Below are 24,557 nucleotides of genomic sequence, written 5' to 3' on the forward strand. Positions count from 1 at the left end.
CACCAATGTAAAAGCAGAGCTTTCTTAAAACAGCAAGAGCTGTTTCCCAAGTGTTTCCATCCCAAGGACTCTAGAAGGAAGCTTCAAACTTCAATTTGACTCAGTGACCCTATAGGACAGGGAAGGACTGGCCTGGTGGCTTTCTGAGACCGCAGCTGTATACAGGAGAGGAAGTCTCCCCTTTCTCCAAGAGGGAAACCTAGACCCTGTGTTTATTTCCTGTGTACACAGTGAGAAGTGCTTCTCTGCACTGAAATTACCTGGAATGTTTGATGACCGATTCCTTCTTGTCCCAAATAACACCAATGATGGGTTCTAAGAAACACAACTAGAGATGGTTCAGAAAGAAGAAAAACTCTCAAGCCATTTGAATGAACAGAGGGAGGCGGAAAAGGAGAGAATTCGGACACGATCATGTTCATCAGTCATTCGCATTAGAAGCCAAGTTTCATTTCTAAGGGGAAACGTGTCCCCCTTTAAGTTAAAAAGGTACACATGAATATAAACACACACCTGTGAATGCCATCAGGTCACAGTCATACTTAGTCTAAAACTGCCCTCTCTCCTGAGTAGTAGCTCGGAACCCACTGGAATGCTCCTGGGCGGGTGGGGGGGGGGCGCCTTACTGTCTTCTCCCCAACCTGCTGTCCTGGTCAGATCACGAGCTTCTGCCCACCCAATCAGGTCTCGGACATTCCAGGTGCCCCATCTTCGTGTCTCTGACTTCCAGGTCGGAGTGATTCTGCCAACTCTGTCACCTGCTCAACAGCCTCAAACACTCCCACAGCTGGCCCTCCTCCCCTCCCACTCGACGGCCTGGGCTTGGGGGTGCTTTCAGCATCAGCACGGTGGGCTGAGATGCTTGATTTCCTCCACTGCCTGGAGTCCTTAAGGGGTGAACTTGTAAGTAAAGCTGTGCTGTTGTCAGCCGTGCTGTCCAGTTGGCCCCCGACTTCACGGCTATCCACATCCAACATGACACTGCACTGCTCAGTCCTGCACCAGGAGCCCCCACCATTAGAGGTGAGGGGACCAAACAAGTGCCCTTCCTCATCCGTCGTAACCTGGAGCACCCTGACACCTGGTCAGCATCATAGAGCACACACGGCTCCACCAACCAGTGGGCAAGGCCCTGGGCTGCACACGGGAGAAACACTAACTGGGTCTCTCCATGGAAGGTGGCACGTCTACTCCTGAGCCCCACTGCAGCCAAAGAGGAAGCAATTACCCTGCAAATTCCTGACTTAGCAGGGGTGGACACAGAGGCAGCTGAAGGTCTTTGGGACACGGCAGCATGCCCCTCATTTCATCTATACAAGATTAAGAAAAGGGGATTTAGCTGTGCCCCAGGAGCAAACTTGGGCTTTACCCCAAATTCAAGACGCCTCACACCAGGGGTTACTGGTCACATACCACGGGCTTGTTCACACACCTCCTAACCAGACAGGCAGCAGTCACCTTCCTGACGAGGCACAGACACTCTGTACAGCACACCCATGAGCCACACTGAGAAGTCAGGACTGGGCGATGTCTTTCAGCGTGGCCAGTCCCTTAGCCCCAAATTCAACCCCCACCACACCTTACTTGCATCATCCTGGCCAAGCTGCTCGGCTGCTGTGAGTCATAGTTCCTCCTGCGAGGTCAGAACTGCCTCGGCATAGTGGCAATTTCTGAGGGTATGCAGAGCCTGCACGGGCTGGCAGTCACAGCCACACTGGGGATAGCAGCCATCACTGCAGGGGGCTGTTTGCAGAGCGCACACCCACCAGCGGCACCATGGGGGGGGGGGGGGATCTGATGGTTTGCTCCTGAGAAGATTACCACCAAGATACCCTGTGGGGCAGTTCTTCTCTGTCTCGGCCCACAACCTAATACTACAGAGTCAGTCCCAACTCCCTGAGACCCTATAGCATGTGGGTCAGTAAACTGCGGCTCTTTTGGTACATACATGTGGCTCTGGGGAAAAACGGAAAAAATTTAAAGGATATGACTCAGATCATGGTGATTTCATTTGTGCATAAACATATTTATGGCTTTTGAGTAACTTTAAAATTGTTGCGAGGGGCAGGATGGGCTCTTCCATCTCAAAAGGTTGCCAACCCCTGACGTGGAGGGCAGAGTAGAACTGCCTCCGTGGGTTCCCGACACTGGAACAGTGCACAGGAGTCGAAAGTCTCCTCTTTCTTCCACAGAGCGGCTGGTGGTTTCACACCTCGGGCAGACCTTGCAGCTAGCAGGCCAGTGTGCCGGCCACACCCCCACCAGGCTCCTGCTCCGTTCCAGGGACCGCTGTTAGTCAGAATCGGCTTCACAGTTCCCCCCCCCACCCCACCCCCCCACACAGAGAGAAATGGGGCCAGCAGATATGCCCCTCAAGACCAACAATGAGAATAGAAGTACCAAGAGGGTAAAGGAAAGGAGGGGGGAGGAAGGGGGAACCGATCACAATGATCAATATATAATCCCCTCCCAGGGGGATGAATGACAGAAAAGTGGATGAAGGGAGACATCGGTCATTGTAAAACAAGAAAAAACACAAAAATTTACAAATTATCATGGGTTCTTGAGGGAGGGAGGGAGGGAGGGAGGGAGGGAGGGAGGGAGGGAGGGAGGGAGGGAAGGAGGGGAACAAAATGAAGAGCTGATACCAAGGGCTCAGGTAGAAAGCAAATGTTTTGAAAATTATGATGGCAGCTAATGTACAAATGTGCATGACACCATGGGTGGATGGACTGTAGTAAGAGCTGTATGAGCCCCCAATAAAATGATGCTTTCAAAAGAAAAAAAGAAATGGGACTAGCATGGGAAAGCAGAGGGAGCTCTATACTTTTTTATTCAGTATATTTCTGTATCTTTGAATTACCAAGATAATGCAACTACATTTACCAAAAAAAAGTAATTAGAAGTGAGCTGTGCATAACAGACTTTTATCATGTAAAATTGACTAAATAAGTATAACCGTTTTTAAAGAAATATAATTTAAACAGAAAAAAAGTGGGTGTTTTTTTAAGCCTAGCCATGTTTTTTGCTTCAGTGAGACAATTCCCAAATGGTGGTCTAGGACGCTGGGTACTCTACAAGGTCCCCTCCTGTGGAGTACCTCCTGTCAACCTGAGTGAAGGGGTGGAGCCTAGCCTGTCAGTCAGGTCACAGGCAATGAGGCCTCTGTGTGCCTTCTACGGATTCTGAGAACTCCTTTCTGCCCCCCTGGAGGCGGCACTCGCTCTGCTTCCCCTTCCTGGTGACAAGCCACATGGCGCCCTGGAAATGCTTCCCCCACCACTGGATTCACAAGACTTTCTACCCACTGGCCTGTGACCTTCCTACATTATTGCATGGCTGTGGAAGTCTGAAGAGGAATTTATAGATGGGTATCAGACATATGGGCTAATAACGAACTTATGGACTTGATCTGGAATGAGCTGGGATGTTTTTTCAATATACAATTACTCTTTTCTATAAAGCTCTCTCATCTCTGGTTTTGTTTTTCTAAATCAACCCGGACTAACAAACCTCCCTTATGGGAAATCATACACCAACTTCTCCAAAGCCTGAGTAGCTAGGAGAATTATTTTGACAACTTTGAAGTAAATGATTTTCAAAAACTCGGTGTTAAAGAGTTTCATTAAAAAATCTTGCAAGTGTCTTATAATAAGAAATGAAAGCAAGGGCGAGGGTCTGGGGTAGAGAGTCTCTGGATAAGCCCCAGTGTGGCAAGCTTTGTACTCTTGGTGCTCTCTCAGTGGTCCAATGTCCTGGTCTCAGGGTGGGGCAGAGCAGGGCAGTCTGGAGCGTTCTGGCACCAGAGACACCACCTACCACCCACCAAGGCAGCTCCACCTAGCCAGAACCACCCCTCGTGGCATTTCTAAATCCCTGACGGCACACAGAAATTAGCTCCAATTCATCCCGCTCCAAAATTCCATCTTCAGAAGACCACTACTTTGTGAATTCCAAGTTGCCCCTCTGACAAGCCTCTTAAGGCAAAGTCGCTAGCTTGTGTCCACGCTTCTTAGCAGACTAACCGAAAAGTCTCAAGTGTTCAGCGATTAGTTAATATCTATCTGCAGAAGCAAGAGACTGTCAGTCTCGACAACACTTTGTCCTCGTCACCTCCACAGCCGGGAGGGAGGGACACCGGGGACTAGAAGCCAGTGATTTCCTGTCCATGGTCCTGGAAGACTGTAACAAATACAGAGATTTCACCAGTCTCACTTCCAACAAGGATGAAGACATGTTTACAGTTGTATCAATCAAATGTCCAGTTCCAGCTGCCGGGTCAGAGGCAGTGCTTGCTACCCATCTAGAATGCTGGGTGCCTCACACTGTACAGCTGAAGTCTGTGCGAACTTGATGTTAGTTTAATAGCGGGTGGAGTGTTCTGATGTTTGATTGACTTTAAACATGCCACGCCTGCTGCATTAGGATGCACTACTGTTAACTTCAGAAGCTACTGTTAGGTGTCACTTCACTGAGACAAATGCGTCCTGTGACAGAGTAGAATCTGCCCAGGCGGTCCTTCCAGCCATGATCTTTATGGGAACAGATGGCAAGGTCTTTCTGGGTGGGCTCTCAATGCTCAGCACGCACCTGTTGCACTGCCTGGGCTATTAAGACATCTGGTAATGAAAACTAACTGCATCTGTCCAGTCATAGCTGAGTGCTAAAGGAGTTCTTTCAAAAGTTAAAAAAAATTTTTTTAATTTCACTGCTATCAAGTCAATTCTGATGCACAGGGACCCTAGAGAACAGAGCAGCACTGGCCCTGTGGGTTTCCAAAGCTGTGGCTCTTTACAAAGCACCAAGTCTCATCTTTCTCTCTGGGGGTGGCTGGTGAGTTTGAACCACCAGCTGCTGTGTGGTTAGCAGTCCCACATGCAACTCACTACGCCACCAGGGTCCCTTCTTTCACCCAAAGCATAGAATGCAGTCGGCCCAGCCTTCTCAGCTCTGGAGAGCCCTTTCCATGGCCTTCCTCAATAGGCCCTGGGATGTTTAACCTGGTCAAACTGTCCACACACTCTCCACTCGCGGAGAAGGAGAAGGAAGCTCTGTAATGGCAAAGTCGGCAATAATAATCTGATATAACCAAATTCAAAATATCAGCTACTTTCATGTTCAATCTGGTCACTTCTCCACGCATAACCCTTAGCTGGACATGTGGTTTTAAAATGCATATAACGCATCCTCTTCCATTCCAAAGGAGCCACACGACAATAGCATATATTTCAAGGAAGTACAATAAACATACAACGTGGCTGAGTCCAGGTAGGATTACAACTTTGAGAATGTCTCTTATGCTAAAGGTTAGCGCGAAAACGCTCACAAATACGACCACGTATTTTCCATTTTTAAGAGTGCAAAATTGACAATTTCAGTAAAATTCCATCAGCAGCCCATGAAGGGGCCCTCACACACTCACCAACACCACAGACCACAGGCGACCTGATCAGTGCCTATTAGGTAGGTAAGCATCGATCAGCTTTTAACTTAAAGAATAATTAGTCCCACCCACCCACCAGTTTCTTTTATGGTGCAATTTACAGTCAGTCAGTCGCCATGTTTGGTGTGCTCTGTCTGTCCTGACGAATGCCCAATCCTGTGACTCTGACCTTGACTGCAATACAGAACGTCTACATCACCTCGGGGCCTCTGTGCAGTCACACCTTCCCCGGAGACCAGTGCCTGGCAACAAGTCTGCCTCGTGTCCCTGCAGTTTTGATTATACATGGACCACGCAGTCTACATGCAGCCTTTGTAGTCTGGCTCCCCACCCCCACCCCCGTGAATGCAGCTGAGATTTGCCCGATACTGAATATGCCAAGAGTGCATCCCTCTAAAAGGGCCATGTAGATTCCACCGCACAGATGGTCCTGATGATCCATGCCAGTTTGGGGCCATTACACATAGAGCCACTGTACCGTGCACAGATTTGCTTAACCACTGACGTTTCAGGGTCTCATGTGTGAACATGCAGGTGTGGGCTGCTGGATTACCTATTAATGGGTAGCTTTACAAGAAGCCGCCACATCCTTTCCCAAAGTGGCTGGGCCATTAGCTATGTGCTCCCACCAGTCACGCAGGCGAGCTCTTGGCGCTTCACATTCTTGTTGGCTATTGGCTCTGGCAGCTTTCAGAAGGGGAGCCATATTTGCTACTAACGGTGCCTGGCTAGCAAGATGGAGAGTCTGGGGTCCCAAAGGCGGGAAGACAAATAAGTGGGCATCTAACTGAGAAACAACAAAACCCACATGGCAGAAGCACACCAGCCTGTGAGATCACAAAGCGTCAAAGGGATCAGACATCAGGCATTAAAGAACAAAAAAAAAAAAAATCATAGCATTGTGAATGAGGGGGAGTGCGGGGTGGGGACCCAGGACCCATCTGTGGGCGATTGGACATCCCCTTGCAGAAGGGCCGCAGTGAGGAGACAAGCCAGTTAGAGTGCAGGGTAGCAACGATGAAATATAAAATTTTCCTTTAATTCTTGAACGGTTCCTTCCCCCCACTATCACGATCACAATTCTACCTTACAAATCTGGCTGGACCAGAGGATGTACACTGGTACAGGTAGGAACTGGAAACACAGGGAATCCAGGACAGATTAATCCCTCAGGACCAGTGGTGAGAGCAGCGACACCGAGAAGGTAGAGGGAAGGTGAGGGAGAAAGGGGGAACAGATTTTAAGGATCTGCATATAACCTCCTCCCTAGGGGACGGACAGCGGATAAGTGGGTAAAGGGAGATGTTGGACAGTGTAAGACATGACAGAATAATAATTTTAAAATTATCAAGGGTTCATGAGGGAGGAGGGGGACAAATGAGGAGCTGATACCAAGGGCTCAAGTAGAAAGCATGTTTTGAGAATGATCACGGAAACAAATGTATACGAAAGTGCTTGACACAATGGATGGATTGTCATAAGAGCTGTATGAGCCTGCAATAAAATGTGTTGTTTTTTTTTTTAGTTTAGCCATTGTAATAGGGGTTGACGACTCATCTAGCGAGTTTTTAAAAGTTGCTTCATCACTGGTTACATTTTTCACAATGTATCAACATTCTCATTATTTCCATTCTTCCTGCCCCTCAGCTTCTCGTCAAATTAAATGCTGACTGTTTAGGAGCACATGGGTGTTAATGTACACCAGCACTGTATTCACAGGTGAGTTGTTTATTTCATAAACCAGTTTAATCTTTGGGTCAAAGCGGACCACCAGAAATGGCTTTGGTTCCAAGTTCAAAGGTGACTTAAGCAGAGAGTCTGGGGGCTCCTCTAGTCCCCATTGGTTCAATAAGTCTGGCCTTCTTTTTAGAGACGTGAGTTTTGTTCCACATTGTCCTCCCATTCACAATGGCACTTTCTACTGTGACCCTGGGCAGGGCCATCCCAGTGGCAGCCAGGTACCATCTAGTTCCCCTGGGCTCTGGCGAGAGGAGGCTGGGATGCCTGGGGCCAGGTGTCTTGCAGGCTAATTCCTGCCTTGGATCTTTGGTTTTCTCCGCTCCTGGCTCCCAGATGGCAAGAGGCCAATTGCTGTCTCTCAGAGGGCTGCTCAGGACCTTTTAGGACCCCACACAGTATGCACTAAACAAGGACGTGGAGCATCAACTTGATGAGCTGTGCCAATTGACTGAGCTGTCCCAGGAGACTATGGTCCCAAGGCCTCACACACAGGAAGCCAAGTCCATAAAGTGCTGCCGATCTGGTTTTATATGCACACACACACACCAATATGTGAATATATTACGAGTGCACATAATTACATATACACAAGGGAGTTTCAAAAATTTGTGGAAAACATTCTATTATCTTTTGCTACCATTCATCCAGGAACTTTCTGAAGCTTTCTTCATGCATATACCTGAATATACACTTGTATATGCAAGTACCTTTTTAAAAACATATACCTGCATCTCTCCTCGTATAACCACACACTTATTTTATTGCCTGCTCTGCTCCAGGATGTCACAGATTAGGATTTATTTACATTTCCTTAGTGACTTGTGGCATTGAACTATTTTCATGCTGTTCACCATGCCTGTGTCTTCTTTGGTGAACTGTTTATTCAAATTGCTTGCCCATTTTTTAATCGGGTGGCTTTTAACAGATTGCTGGCTGTGGAGAGTGCTTTATATATTTTCGAGACATGTTTCCTCTCACACACGCGTTAGAAGCCTCTGCTCCCCAGCAGCTTTCTTGAGTCTACCGAGGGGTGACTCACTGTGATCAGTTTGCCTTGCGTTTTCCTCTTATGGGTCATGATTTTAGAGCTGTCACTAAGACACCGTTGCCTCGGCCAAGGGCACAGGAAGCTCCTGGGTATTCTTCCGGAGACGGCACGGTTCCGCGGCAGTGTTGGTCCTGAGCGAGAGGCCTGTCTTTGGTCGGAGTAACCCTATTCCACACCACTGTGCTGTTCAAGCCCCTCTGCTGGAAGCCCACCGTCTGGCTATACATGAGGGGGCCACAGAGAGTTTGTGGGAAATTTCAGTTTTTCTTTTAAAAAAAATCATCTTATTGGGGGCTCTTACAGCTCTTATAAAATCCCATACATTGATTGAATCAAGCATATTTGTAACTAGGTTGCCATCATTTCCAAAATATTTTCTACCTGAACTCCTGGTTTCAGCTACTCTCTTTTCCCCTCCCTTCCCCACCCTCCTGAATCCTTGATCAATTATATATTGTTATTTTGTATCTTACACTGCCCGCTGTCTCCCTTCACCCACATGTCTGTCATTTGTCTCCTTCGGGGGCGGGGTGGGGCTATATATCCAACCTTGTGATGGGTTCCCCCTTTCTCCCCTTCCCCTTCCTATCCCTCTCCCCTCCTGCTATCGCTACTCCCACTACTGTTCCTGAGGGGTTTATCTGTCCTGAATCCCATGTGTTGAGAACTCTTATCCGAGCCAGGTGTGTAAGGTAGAGCTGGGCATCATGGAGCCCCTCCCAAATAGGAATCCACATTCTGAGGATACTCCATTCAGTTGGTCGAGGGCCCGCCCTTTTGCCAACCCGCTCATCCTGCTTCCCGTCACTTTCCACGAGGTTGTGAGTGCTCTCCATGCTCAGCCGGTTACGCTTCCCTCTTCTTGACTGGGGCCCAGACGCCTTCCTGTTTTGTTTAAGTTTCATTAGCACTTCACGCACGTCATACAATTCAATAACGCCACCATATCAAGAAGACTTGTATAAGTGTGACCGAATTCTGTCCTAGAACATTTGCTTCTTCCTTGTAGTCACTGCAATCAAGTAATTTAATTTTTTTCCTAATTGTGGCAAAAATACAAACACCTACGCATTCTCCAGTTGCACGACTTTTGCTGGTCTGATTCAGTGTCACTGAGGATACTCCTCAGGCTGTACACCACGATTGGACATCCTTTCCAAATTACTCCACCACCACCGACATAAACCCGATGCCCCTACGCAACAACTCGCTCCCCTCCACCCATGGTAACCGCGAGTCCCGCTGGGATTCCTTGATACTGCAGTACACGGTAGTCCCGTATCACACGCTTCCATGGGTAAATGAGTTGCACCTACATGACCACACTCAGCTTCAGCCCAGAGGGCTTCTTGATGAATGGATTTCCATTTGTCTCTTGGGGAGTTTGTCTCATTGATTTGTAAGGGCTCCTTCTACGTTAAGAAGAAGAATATTCTTTCTACACGACAGATATTTCCGTTTGTGTCCATTAAACTTTTACTTAAAACCTGTGTACACTGCATCCATAAACTATAATAAAATCTATCCATCTTTTTCCCTCAAACACTCCTGTCTAGGGTCTGCAGTCTAGGATTCCCTTTGTGGACTAGTTCTCACAGGAGCAGGAACCCCGCCCCCCACCCCAGAGGTGAGCCCCGCAGCACACAGCAAACTCACGTGTTTCAGAGCGCGAGTAGATGTCATGGTTCTCGTTCACAGGCAGTTACTGAACTTGCTAGTTTCACGTAAAACTACACAGGGCCTGAATGAGACTGTGGATGACGTTTATGAACAAAACATAAGAACTCGCGTGGAATTGACCTGGGGCGGTTCATGCCAGCTATTCAGCTTTTCATGGCAGGTTCGGGGCAACTCGGGGACAGATGTGAGGAAAACCTGTCCCTGTCGTTGCCCTGACAGCAGCTGGACCAGTGCCAGGCCAGGCAGGCAGGGCACACTCACGCGCTCAAACACGCCTCACTTCCAGCGGCTAAGCAAGTCATCCTCGTCCTAGTTGACACTGGGCAGTAAACAGCAAACATTCTGATCCAGCTATTTTCTGATAACGTGGTCGCACGACAGCCTTTGCACTGGGGCAGCCAGCGAGGCGCCCTGTCCCTAAACTGACTGATGAGAAGGAAATGCGGACCAACCCAAACCCTATGGGAATCTTCCGCTTTGGGGAAGAATGCAAGAGGCTGCAGCAGGCTAACCTCCTGCTGTAATAACTGAAGCAAAAGCAATGGGAAAACCATGCCTTTGAAGCCCTGGGAACTGCACGGGAAAGACTTAAAATCCCAACAGGGAACGACCCTTTCCAGAGCTTGGAGAGAATCCAATTAGGATCATAAAGCATGTCCTCAAAAGTGCCAACGGATCACCAACTCTCCTTAAGAAGATCAACAAAAATCAACTTAGAACACTAAAAGAAGAAAAAAAGAACCTTATTTTAAAAGCTTTATTACAAACCTGAAAATGGATGAAATTGGGAGTAACAACAGCTACCTCTGACACATGAATGTAAGTTTGCACGACTGAAACTTAATTTTTCTCTTATATTAACTGGGCTTGAACTGCACCGGGCAAATCTGTTCAACCCTCTTTAGAGTGTAGATGAGCAAGGAGGTCACTGTGGCATTTCCCACCGCCTCGTGTGCATGTGGGAGTTAAACACTGAACCAGCAAGACTGGGGCAGCAATGCATTTGGATTAGGGAGCTGGCAGAGAACACTGAGAGTGTCATGGGCCGCCCAAAGAACAAACACAGACATCTGCCTTAGAAGTACAGCCAGAGTGCGCCTTAGACATGAGGACGGCGAGACTTCGTCTTGCACGTTGGACTTGGTATCAGGAGAGGTCAGTCTCTGGAAAAGGACAAAGAGGAAGGCCCTTCAAGGAGACGGATCCAGACGGTGGCTGCGGTGACGGGCTCCAACGTAAGGGCGATTGGCTGCTCTCAGTCAGAAGGGACTCCACAGCACCAGACAGTAACAATCAACCGGTTCTCTAGAGGAAACATCGGTCTCTCGGGATTGGTCCTCCAGAAACAAAACTCGCCTGAGAAGGGAACTGAGAACCTGCGGCTGGAGCACTCGTTGCCACCTACTGACACCCCAACCCATGCCAACCGCGCCTCTCGCAGCCAGGGTCTCCATGTCGGAGGGGACGCGGCACATGCAAAAGCAGTCATGCGAAGTAAGCTTTTCAAAAAGCCTGGTGAAACGGACTGAATACCTGTGCGTTCAGCCCATCCCAAATTTTAAAAAGACAAAGAAGCCTGGTTCTCCCGTGAGGTGTCTTCGATGAGACTCACCTCAGACAGGACGGGGCCAGGCTGGATGGCCGGAGCCGAGGGAGTAACTGGGAAAGCAGGTAGGAAGGGACTGGAGAAGCCCGTCAGGGAGCTCAGTGGGCTACTGTGAGGGCTGGCCGACTGCGAATGAAGCGGGGTCATTAGTATGCTAAGCAGAGAGGTGGCATGGCTAGGCTTAAACTTTGAAAGGACTTTGGAAGCACTGCTTGTCTTATGAGCCATCCCGGCCTGCCAGAAGCTGCCACCTCAGCCTGCGGACCCCAAGAATTCTCCTTTCTGTCTTGCTGCTCCTCACCCGCATCCCAGCTTCTCCTTGGCCAAAGCCCCCGGGCCTCTCCCCTGGAGCTCTCGGAACCTGCACACGAGGACAGCAGATTGGAAAGGGCAGGAAACTGTGCTCTTTGACCCGCTTTTCTCTCTTCTGCTCTCTGACAGGCAGACTGGGTCACCAGCTCCTTCCTGCCTCTTTGGATGAAATGCCCGGAGACCCAGAGCTTCTGAGAAGTCCATGAATATGTAGCTTTTAGCTTTTATTCAACTAAGACCTACAGTTGTCTGTTGTGCACATCTTCCTGTCTCCACAGAGGATTTTAGAAGGAGGAAATAAGAAATCTAACACAAATCTAAGTAACTACATCACGAACAAAAAACCAAAGCAAAACAAAAACTGCTATTGAGTGGATTCCAACCCACAGGTTTCCGAAGGTCCAAGGCAGTGGTTCTCTGCCTTCCTCACACTGCAACCCTTCCATACAGTTCCTCATGGTGTGGGGACCCCCAACCATACAATCATTTTCACTGCTACTCTATCACCGTAATTTTGCTACTGTGATGAATCGTCATGTAAATATCCGATAGGCAGGATGTATTTTCATTGTTACAATTTGAAGATAATGAAGAGTACAATGATTCATCACAAAAACAGTACGTAATTCTATATTGTGAAATATTTATTTCTAATGACAAATAAATGAAATGTTCTCTGGAAGCATGGTGTAGCGTGGGTAACTATCTTTATGCTGGGTACTCGTAGGTGGGTGTATCTGCATGTGGGTGGACCCACCTGGAGACAAATAGAGAAGCGGTGTCTCAGTTCCTAAGACCATGGGAAATGTGTTTTCTTATCGTCTTGGCGACCCTTGTGAAAGGGTTGTTCGACCCCCAAAGGGATCGCCACCCACAGGTTGAGAACCGCTGCTCTAAATCCTTATGGAACCAGACAATGGGCAGCTTTCTCCCTTGAACCTTGAACCTGACCTTGTAGTTAGCAGTCCAACGCTTAGCCAGCAGTGCCAACAGGGCTGAAAAGGTACTAAGAACCTCTGGGTTAGAATAGTAATGATAATGATCACTTGGGATGAACCAGGGCAGTAACCTGAGTTGCATGAGAACAGTGGGGGAAGGCCCAGACCAGCAGTGCAAAAGGAGCTGACAAGACAGTCCCTGGGCTCCTCAGAGGGGAGGGGAGGGAGGACAAGGGACCTGCGCACAGGGTCCCCGAGGAGATCTAGGTGGAAGTGCCAGACCCTGGTCCTGAGGACACAGCATCAGAGAAAATTCTCAAGGGCCCCGAACTTTGGTTTTCCTTTAATTCCTACAGGAACACAGAGTACTGTAAGCTCAAATCACCAGCATCAAAATAAACACAAGAAAAGGAAGAAGGGAACATCCTCATTCATTTTTTGGACCCAAGGATGTTTATATTGTTCTTCCTAATGACATTCAAAGGACATGAGAACTGAACTGCTGGGAGTCGAGCTCTCTAGGGCAGTGGATGGACATTTGGATCTCATGGTTTAAGTCAGTGGTGGTCAGGGCTGCGTGCCCATCAGAATCCCGCAGGAGCACTCGGATGCAGGCCTGACGCCAGACTCTTGCGGGGTGAGGGGGAAGGCACGGCAAAGGTCCGTCAGAAGTAAGGACCTCCACTTTAAATCCTATCACACAGCGGAGTGAATGATGCTTTTCACAACAGTGCCTGCAACTACTTCAGGTGACCTGAGCTTTGCAACCCCAGGAGAAGCAGCAGCAGCACCACAGCCGGAGATGCGGTGAGGAAACCATCTTTGAAAACTCACAAACCAGTTCCATCAGAGATGTTTCTGGTATCGCAAATGCCAAAAAGCCAATGGCTGCTCACAAGTCTTCCTCACCAATGGAAATTCACTCATAGTTCACTTGATGAAGACCCCAAAGGGTTGTTCTGCAGGTACAGAACCCCTGCCATCTGCTCCCAGATGATTCCGTGGCTTTCCTGCAAACCAGCCAGGGCCTGGGAACCCAGGACTAAGGCAGAACAAGGTGCCTTTATTTACAGGTGGTTCACACCAGCTCACTCTTCAGTGGTGACCCGGCGGGAAGCTTAAATGGTGGCACGTCTTTGTAAAAGGTCTCTTCCAGAGACTCTGGCACCGTGCTACAGACGGGCTGCTTTTCTCCCCGCCCTGAATCTATGCCCTGGGTATTGCCAAAGGCAGAGCGGCCCTGTGAGTTTCTGACACTGTCACCCTTTACAGAAGTAGAAAACCCCGTCTCTCTCCCACAGAGCAGCTGGTGGTTGCAAACTGCTGACCTTGCAGCTAGGAGCCCAACGTGTGACCACCAGGCTACCAGGGCTCCTTGTACTACATATCCTAGGGGGCTTCCATCATATTTCGCTCCATTTTTCCATGGACTCTGTCTTCGGTGTGATCACTTATGGACTTTAGAGGAAACATTCAACTGTTCACCCTCTCAGAGTATTATGACTACAGAGGGCAAAGGATGCTGACAGGTGTTCACCACTGAAACCAGGAGCAGAGCAAGGCATGGGCACCAATGCAGCTGCTGCATTCGCTCCTCAACAAACAACTCCTGGGTTGAATCGCTGCATTTCCAAAAGTTGGTATCTCACACAAGTTCTAAGCAGCATCTCAATCAATGGCCCAGAATGCCTCTGTTTATCAGATTTTCCTGGTCTCCTTTTTCACAGGCGGAGGGAATTGATTCTTGTCAGATAGGCCATTTCCAAATTCAGACTGGGCGTTGGGACGCCCTGCGCCTTTGGTCAAAGTCAAGAGGGACTGAAGATGTTCAAGAACGCAGTGTGGAAACCTGTCAGTAGCCTTCCTCACATCGAGAGGCACGTGCTGGAGAAAAAGGTAAAACATCACTGCTCTGCCAGAGAAAAGGACATAATGGGGGCTTCCAAAGAGAAAAAACTCCATGCCCCTTTCACTCCATTTTCCCTGGGATATTCTGAAGCTCCCTTCCGCTCTCCTCTTGGTGGAGATGGACTCCAGCGCAAGGCTGGCTTTCATTAGCATGCATCTCAACTCTGCACGATGCAGCACACTCACACTGATCGGCACCCAGACCGCAATCGGGCCCTCTTCATAAACACAACCCTATGTTGCATCTCAGGACCATGCACACGAGGATACTGGGGTGGGGTGGAGTGAGGAGAACAGGACGGGACAGGCAGGTCCTTCATCTAGTTTCCCCCAATGACGGCATCTTGCTTAACACTAAAGCAATACGGGAATTGACCTTGGCACTGGCCACCACCTTTTGACTATGCCATCTTCCAAGTCATGAGCACAGAAAGTTGCCTGTTCACATGGGTTTCCTTTGATTACAGGAGTATTTCTAATCTTCAGCATACAGATCCTAAGCATACTTTATTAACTGTACCCAGAGGGCATCCATGTTCTTTGGAGCGACTGGACACAACTGTGAATTTAAGTTTGGAGCTCACACACGCTTCATCAGCATGGAGAAGTGGAACTGGGTTTGGTGGCTGACTTGCTATCCTGCCACCTTGCTGAGTTCACACATACTAGTCTTCCTGTCAATTCCTTAAGACTTCCTATGTAGTCATGCCATCTGCAGATAGACTGCGGTAGCTCTTTCTTTCCAACCTCAAGTCCTCCAGTCCCGAGTGAGGAAGAACGGGGAGAGTGGACATCCTCGCCTGATTGCCAGTCTTATTATTAGGGAGAAGCCTTCAGTCTGTCCCCATTGAGTGTGATGCCGGTGGGAGAGTTTTGTAGCTGCCCTTCAGTGAATCAAGGAAGTCTCCCCCCATTCCTACTTTGCTGAAAGCAAAGAATCACATTTTTAATATATGGAAATATGCAGATTTATAAAGAAAACAACTCATTTTTATATTGTAATATTCATGAGAGCACTGCTCATAAAAGTCGATCATTTCCATTAAATGCTAAACCACGAATTTGAGAAATACTGTTAGTGAAGGCATAAAGGATTTTTATTTATATCCCAATAGGGGTTACACACACCAACTCTACATTAAACCCTTTGCGTTCTATTAATATGGAGTTGTGTTTTAAGTAATTAAGATTTCTACTGAATAATTAATAAATTAATGTGTAGGCTGCAGGTTTCATTTTCTGTTTGTCTATGAACTAGGAAGCATATAACATAGGGGACTTTAGTTCCAGATCTGTAGGAATCCCTTCAGACAACTTTCCTTTTCCATTTAAAAGTTTTAGTATGCAATACTGAAACCAACAACAAAATCTCAAAGTGACCCAATAGGACAGCGCAGAAACGTTCTGTGGGTTTCTGAGACTATCAATCTTTACAGGCGTAGAAAGCCTTACCTGTTTTTCTCAGAGTGGCTAGTGGTTTTGAACGACTGACCGTGTGATTAGCAACCCAAGGCTTAACCCAGTATGCCACTGGAGCTCTGTATGCAACATTGTATATGTCTTTCAAAGTGAAAGAACATTGCAATGAATACCTGTGCACCCATCACCCAAATAAAATGTCACCGCTGCACTGAAACTCTAGAAATGCCAGCCCCGAGGTATAACCCATCTTAAATTTTATGCATCCATCTCACCCATCCCTAAACAAGACACAACCGCTTTGTAGGCTTTCAATCAGTCATGCTGACAGAGTTCAAGTTCCCTCATCCTCATTAACGTACAGAATTCCATAACATAAACATCAAGCAATTCCCCCTGTTGATAAAGCATTAACAACGCCGCTAGAGGCGCTCTTTGAAAATACCTCCTGTACCCGAGCAGGGCCGTCTCGGTGCGGACAAAGACTGGCTGGGTCGTGAGATGGCCCCACACGGCACAGTCTCCAACTGTCCTCTCCACAGTAGTGCTCTGTGGCTCCGTGGTCTGAGGAACACTGGTTATTGCATGGCGTTAGTTTTAGTTTTTAGCACAGCATAAGCCAGTATTTTACTGTGGTTTTAATGGATTACCAAGGAGATCCGAGCGTCTTCTCATAGGCATGCATTTGTGCTTCCACTTCTGTCGCTCCCCCGCTTTCTAACTAGAGTTGTTCCAAGAGTCAAAGATCTGTGCTCAAACATTCCAGTGAAAGATCTTGGTGAAGCCGGTTACGATAGTGGGCACACACCACTTCCTCTCCTTTCCCAGAAGGCACCAATCACCATGAGAAGCTGCACCTTGGTGTACGGGGTGCTGACAGTCATGGCAGCCATCCTCCGTATCCTAGAGTCAAATGGCCAGAACACAAATGAACCACCCCTCATTTAAGAAGTTTGACTTCATGTGCATTTGTGATTAGGAGATATTTCTCTCACATTAAACCAAAAATGTAAAATCTGACCACTCTTTCAAATGAACAAAGCCTTAAAAATTAAAACACAAACTCCTATCATGCCACTTTCTAGACAGACATAATCCCCAAGGGCAGAGATGACACGGCTGAAAGGCAGCAAACATATCCACTACGGAGAACTAGCTAACTCATGGCAGGTGCGGGCACAGAAGTCCCTGGGGAGCAGCAGGCCAGAGTGGGCTGGGCCAGTGCAGGGCCCCACCAACTCTTCCAGAACCTACTGTGTAACAGACACTCCAATGTACTAATTCCCTATCTTGTGCCATGAGACTGACAATAGTGATGACACAGGTCGCTATGAAAAGCAAGCAAAATAATTTAGGAAAGCAATACCTGTAATAGATTTCATTTTATTTTATTGATGAAGAAATTAAGCGGAGAGAGGTCAATGTCATAGTTTATAAAGGATCCCAATTCTCAAATTTTAAATTACCCTATAATTTCACAATGCCTCTCAAAAACCTGCTTGAAGGAATTCAGAAGGAGATGGGGAGGGCCAACACCTACCCTAAGAATCTAAGAAGACAGTCAAAGTACTTTTAAAAAAATGTCCTTTTTGAGAGGCTACCTTCAATGATAACTTACTCATTTCCTTTTGTGGTGGCAAACACATGTTTGATATTTGCCACTTGAAAGAGGGAGTAAGACTAACTGCCGTCTTTAGGGATAGTACAGCATGTGAGAGATCAGTTTAATTAGCTGGGACACTCACAATACACATTCTATCAGACCCAGTTTTTCTTTAATCCACCAATTTGGCACGTGTGACGCTCGGTGGTAGAGTGCATGTGGGCAAGCACGGGCGGAAGGTCACCTACCTACTGCAGGTGCATCGTACTCATCGCCGAGCAGAATCTCTGGAGCCGAATACGCAAGCGAGCCACAGCTGGTAGTGAGCTTCTTCCCGGGCTGAAATTTGTTGCTGAAGCCAAAGTCCGTCAACTTCACAAGACCTTGCTTTTCAAAGAAGACCACGTTTTCTGGTTTCAGGTCTCTGTGCACGACATGCAGTTTATGGCAATAAGATATAGCATGAACGATCTGAGCAAAGTACTTCTTGGCCACGTCTTCATTAAGACCCTCCTCGTGCCGCATGATGTAGTCAAACATGTCTCCCCCATCCCCGAGTTCTAGAATCAGATACAGTTTGGTCTGGGTGTCAATCACTTCATAAAGGCGCACGATGTTGGGGTGCTGCACTAGTTTCATACACCTCACTTCCTGAAAAAGATGACCAGTGGCGAGGGTGTCCAGTTTGGTCTTGTCGATGACTTTCACCGCCACCTTTTCCCCCGTGAAAACGTGCCTGGCAAGTTTAACGACGGCAAAGTGGCCCCGGCCCAAGGTTTTATCCAGGTCATACAATCCAGCAATCTTCCCGTCGTACCCTCGCTTGAAGCCTGCCATGCTGGCCCAGCAGAAGAAAGCGCTTGACCTTAGAAACAGATCTTCTCATAAAAGGCTGTCTGGTGAAAATAGAGAATTCATTTTCAACATCGCCATGGACATCTGTAAAGTAAGAGGAGAAACAACATGACACTCCTGGGACTTCCCTTTTGGGGCAGAATTTAAAACGGCTTCTTCCATTTTGCTCTGAGAGACGCTTAGGAATAAAGAAACGGAGAAAAACGAGTCAGGGTCATTTATAAGAACGTATTCCTCTATTTCAGGTTCTTTATAAAGGGGGAGAATCTCAAATAAAATTTTGTAAAAGAAAAAAATTAATTCTGTAAGATACACTTCCTTTCAGGTATCAGAAGAAAGAAAACTGGCAAGTTTGATAAGCTACATTTTAAAAGCAAACATTTCCCAAAAGTAACATCAATTAATGGCCCGATAAAAAGGGCAAGATTTGACAGGAAAGGAAAAACAATAAACATTGGGGCAGAAACTCAAGAGCCGTTTCCTGGTGTCCCAAGGCTGGTACAATTTCCTGTACGCGCACACATGACCTTTAAGGGAAGCCCACTCAGGCGCTCCCCGCTGGAAGCTACCTCTCCCTCCCTCCACGTGACAGCTGTTTATTCCACTGGAATGTGGGCACACCACCTTCAGCCTGCACTGGAAGGTTCTCGAGAGCCTTCTATTCTACGCTCTATTGTCTTCTTCTGGCCTCCACCAATATCTTCACTTTGTGAACTTCTCAAATTCAGATGCTTTCAGAGTTTTTACAAGGCCGTCAGTTCCTTGCTCTTGGGTCACTAGTACAATACCGCTCACGGAGTGGGTGCTTAAGAAATATTTTCTGACTATGAGCCCATTCATCGTGCTGCCTGTCTTTATTACGGCTTTCCAGTCCTCCAACAGAACCCACCAAGACCTGCTTACAAGCTGAGAATAAAGGAGCATGTACTCTTAGAGCCCGTTTGGATTGATATGCTGGGGGAGGAGAAACAAATGAACGTGCAGACAAACAAACTGAGATGCTACTTTAAACTGCACAGGGGGGACTCCGTACTTTATGCGGGTCAGCTATTAATGAAAAGGACCAGCAAAACCCAGTGAGGCCCACAGCAACCTCTCAGGATTAGCTGGCCTATTTCTCACCCTTTGGGGAGACCTTTCTAATGCACCCAGGGAGGGTCACACTTCCAGTTAGGCATTATTAGATCAGCACTTATTTATTCCACAGAGTTAGCAAGATTTGAGAAAGCTAAATTGTACAAACAGGTAGATTTTTCTTATGTGCACGCTTGCGCGCACGCATGTGTATGTGTGTATGTGTTTAAGGACTAGCATTAAATTCCTTGAAATCTCAAATTTCACTGAAAAGAACACAGGAAAAAGAGAGCATTTATTGAAAATCTACATACCCGTTTGTGCAAAATGCATCGGATTGGATTGTTTCATTGGATCCTTACAATACTGAGAAGTTGGTACGAGCCAGGAAAACAGGCTGCGCTTTTAGGCACAAGTAGCATGTCAAATGCTGAACTCAGTGCGGCTGGGTTGATTCCAGCTTGGTGACTGTGTGTGACAGAGGTGAACTGCCCTGTGGATCACGGAGCCGTTATCTCTTTGGGAGCAGAAAGCCTCCCCGTCCTGCTGAGGAGCGACTGGGGGATCCAGTCTGTTCTACCAGCAACCCAATGCGTAGCTCATGATACCACAGGGCTCCAACTAAATGATAAAGCTACGATGAAAGCTTACTTCTTATTTCAAAGCCTCCGTTCACAGCCAGTCTGACTGTGCTAAGGGACGTTAGTTAGAATACCTCTGTTAAAACAGCAACAGCTCCAGGCACCAGTCATTCTTACAGGCACACGGAAATGATCTGACCCAGGCTCCCGGGATGTATGTATCTGTATTTACATAGCACACACCTGCAAAACGGTGTTAACGCGTTCACTAATCTAAAAAGTCTATTTCCGTAAGTATTACAACACATAGCAGCTACCACTCACTGAGTGAATGTGCCATACCATTCATTTAACTGTCAGCCACGCCTGGAGACATACTGAGAGAGTAAGGGACTTGGCCGCAGCTGCAGGGTCAGCCTGTAACACTCCAGGGCTGTGTGACACCAAAGTCTGTTCCTTACGCTTTCTACAACTGATTTCAGAACCAAAGTAAAATGATTAACACTTCACGTATTAATATTTAAAGTAAGTAATGAATACCATGTGCAGACTGTGGAGAGAAAGCAGATTTCTTCTGCATTCGCTCAGCTGATAATTCCAATGGAAAGATTAATAAGGAAATCCTAACGGAGGAAACTCTGACGTATTTGCTCAGCAGATACCCAAAAGTAACTTCAATTCAGATATTTTAATGTTCAAAAATAAAAATTGTAGGTTAACCCCATTGGGCAGAAAACCCTCTTTAATTCTTTATCTTCAATTAATTTTCAGGGCAGTAATTATTCTTAAAATTCTTCCCACGTCTAGTCTCTGTTTCAATTGCACACACTTGCAAATGCAACATTCACTTTCAAGAGACTTCTTCACACCACCCTCCAATCATGAGGGACTTCATCTTCCGGCTTAATTTTCCATGAAGTTTCGAGACCCCCCGCTTATCAGCTTCCTTCTTTTCATCAATTTGGTTTAGAGGTGTTCCTGGCAAGTGCACACACATTAGATTTTCTATAAACAAACCGAGACTTTCACTTTTGTTTTAAACTATTCCATCATGAGGGTAATAAGTGAGAGAACTTTTTATCGGGGCGTGAGATAGCCAGGCATCATCTCTGTGAACAGCCTTTCGTGCCAGCAGAGCGGCACAAAGAAGCCATGTTTCGTCTCCTGGAGTACCTGGGAACGAAGTTGGCCGGCCCTCTTTATGACACAATAACTCACTGCCGTCGAGGCGGTGTCCTCTTGCTGCAACCCTGCAGGGCAAGGAGCACTGCCCCCTGTGAGTTTCAACACCGGGATTCCGTTTTTCACTGTTGTTTTATTAATCATTTTACTGGGGGATTTTACAAATCTTACAATCCATCATTCAATTGTATTAAGCACACTTGTACATATGTTGCCATCAGCATTTCCAAAACATGTTCTTTCTGCTTGAGCCCTTGGTATTGGCTCCTCTTTTCCCCCCTCCCTCCCACCCTCGTGAATCCTTGATCAATTATATATCATTATTATTTCATATCTTCCACTGTCCATTGTCTCCCTTCACCCATATTTGTTATTCGTCACCCTGGGGGTTGGGCTATATATCCAACCTTGTGATAGGTTTCTTTCTTCCTCCCTTCTCCTCAGCCCCTACCACCACCATCCCCCTACCCTATGATATCACTACTCCCACTACTGTTCCTGAGGATTTTATCTGTCCTGAACTCCATGTGTTGAGAGCTCTTATCTGTACCAATGTGTGTGCTCAGGTCTAGCTGGATTTTTAAGGTAGAACTGGGACATGGTAGTTGGGGGCGGGGGAGAGGAAGTATTCAGGACCTAGAAGAATGATGTGTGATGTGTGTTTCATCGGTGCTATACTGCACCCTGGTTGGATCGTCCCTTCCTTGTAACCCTTCTGCAGGGGAATGTCTAACTGTCTACAGATGGGCTTTGGGTCTCTGCTCCAACACCCCCTCACTCACATCGATATAACTGTTTTGGATCCTCTGGTGCCTGCTATTTGATCCTGTCAACACCTTGTGATCACACAAGTTGGTGTGGTTCTTCCATATGGGCTTAGTTGCTTCCTGATAGATGGCTGCTTGTTTAACTTCAAGCTTGGAAGACCCCAGATGCGATTATCTTTTGATAGCCGGGCACCACATTTGCTTATGCACCCATTTTGTCTTTAGCAATCTTGTCTGGAAGGTGATTTATCAGAATGCCAGGTTATTAGAACAAAATGTGCTTGTGTTTACAGCGGCCTTGAGCAGAGGCCCAAAGTCCATCTGCTATCTTAATACTTAACATAGAAATATATGTACATTGGCCTTTATCCCTTTAATTGTAAGTTAATATATTTATATATATATGCCTTTAGCTATAACTCCTACTTCTTTCCTCTATTTCTGTTCACCTTCCTCCTGTCCCACTATCATGCTCACCCTCCATTCGACTCTCAGTAATTCCTCTTGGATGCATTGCACTTGATTAAACTCCACCCCCATTATACGCCCTACTTGCCATCATTTTTAGATCTCCTGTTCCCTTATCCCTGAGTTTGTTGGCTCCCCACTCCTCCTCCTCTGCCATGTTCTCCTGGGACCGCTGGTCCCATTGTTTTCTCCTCAGGATTGTTTGTCTTGCCTATCTTATACAGATTAAACATATGGCGAATAAACAACAACAAAACCCAATAGATACCAAGCCCTGTCCCTCTGAGTCAGAAGTCTATTTTCAGGATTCCTTGGGGACGTGGTAACTTTGCTCCCCTTGCTTCCTTGTTACACTCCCTTTGAGTTTCACCCCGCTGAGCGTGGGGCAGACCAGGCACACTTTCCGCACAGTGTCTCCAGTGTTGTCCCCCGTAGTGCTATGGGTCAGTGAGGGAAGGTCGTGTCTGTGGTGGGGCTGGCCCTGCGGTCCTCTCTCTGCCTTGGCTGCTCCGAGTAGGGATGACCTGGGCGTGGTGGGCCATGTTGAGGTTCTCTCACTCTCTCCTTAGTTTGCAACCGTGTGGTCTGGACAGAACAGCCACTCTCCGGGGCTGTGTCTTCAGTGCTGTCCTCTGTAGCACACTCTTCTAGGGAGACCATCAACAAAGCTCGGCCCCCATCGTCCTCGGTGAGTTCACTGCTCCATGCCAGTACGTTGCTCAAGACTGTGATTCTCTGCAGTCTTCAGCAGCCACGACACCCTACAGTAAATGAGTAATCACTTGAACTCTCAGAGAACGCACTCTTTGTAGAGTACCCTGCTTCAGAGTCTACGGAACGCCAATCAAATTGCAGGCCCAAGGACAGAGCATTACGATTGTTGGAGAGTTAAGAGGACCAAAAGGAAAATCCTTGTTACTGAATATCTTTTTGAAGACTAGCCCACCATCTAGTCCTAATATCAAATTTGAATAGGGAAAAATGAATCATTTTAGGTATGTGAGGATCTTGCTGTGGCTCAGACATTCTGAACAATGCAAACGTTAAGCTGAGGTTTATGGAGCGCAAGGGTGAATGGGTGGCCACTCAAAGACTTACCCTGCAGACTGCATACCGAATAAGCCTCGGTATCGCCTGGCTTCCTCAGTTGCTTCTTCCCCCTAAAAGCAAACAAGAAACGCAATTCTAGTTAGTTTATCCCTATTTGTTCTAACCTTGCTTAAAAGTCCTATTGCCTACAGCTAGATTTTCATGAAACTGCCCCACCCCCCAAACAAATCTGGTTTTAGGGGCCTGGTCAGCCGCTATTATTCTGCCTATGAATGACAAGCCCTTGTTTATTACCTTTAGTAAAAGAAAAACTTTTCAGAGTGAACCGGTACAGATATTTTTCCAGGTAGAGAGCTTGGAAAGGCTGGCTGAAATAACTGATTCAGGGTGGAAGGAGAAAAATGTATTATGAGGGTAACTCAAACCGGACTGGCATAAAATCACAGAAACTCGTTAAACAAAAACACCCAAATGTGGAGCTACTGTTTCCCAACATCGCTTCCTTGTAGGGCTATACCCTATAAAGATACCATCTACTAAAGTTTTGCTAAACATGTGATCCTAGCCCTGCGCTCAACATCGCTTTTTCTCCTGGCACAAAAACAAACAAACAAGCAAACATCTACTTCCATGTTTTGAAGGCACTGAAAGGAGATTATGACAAACACACTTCTGAGAGAACTTGTGTGCAGCCATCTACTGATCAGAGAGGGGTCCAAACATGTTTGGTTTGGAATAAAGCCATGCAAGTGTGAACTGGAGCCCAGGGTAGCAATACCTTTTGACTTACCAGTGCAAGAACCCACTCTGTGCTCACCCTTTTCTAAATGCCTCCTGGGTAACTGGCACTACGCGCCACTTCATGGAGTACTCACTGTGAGCA

At 47.1% G+C, this 24,557-nt stretch overlaps 1 protein-coding gene across 2 annotated transcripts in view; it reads right to left on the reverse strand.

Moving 5' to 3' along the window:
* The window catches only part of SNRK (SNF related kinase), a 54,471-nt gene that overhangs the window by 17,032 nt on the left and 12,882 nt on the right, over positions 1–24,557 (reverse strand). For both annotated transcript variants that reach the window (XM_075555988.1, XM_075555989.1), the window contains exons 2-3: positions 23,723–23,784; positions 17,946–18,636 (exon numbers count right to left, since the gene is read on the reverse strand). In XM_075555988.1, the coding sequence (XP_075412103.1) occupies positions 17,946–18,534 (589 nt within the window). In that variant the 5' untranslated portion in view covers positions 18,535–18,636; positions 23,723–23,784. The remainder of the gene's footprint in view (positions 1–17,945; positions 18,637–23,722; positions 23,785–24,557) is intronic.

The sequence above is a fragment of the Tenrec ecaudatus genome, chromosome 8 (genome assembly GCF_050624435.1).
Source record: "Tenrec ecaudatus isolate mTenEca1 chromosome 8, mTenEca1.hap1, whole genome shotgun sequence".
Taxonomy (NCBI): domain Eukaryota; kingdom Metazoa; phylum Chordata; class Mammalia; order Afrosoricida; family Tenrecidae; genus Tenrec; species Tenrec ecaudatus.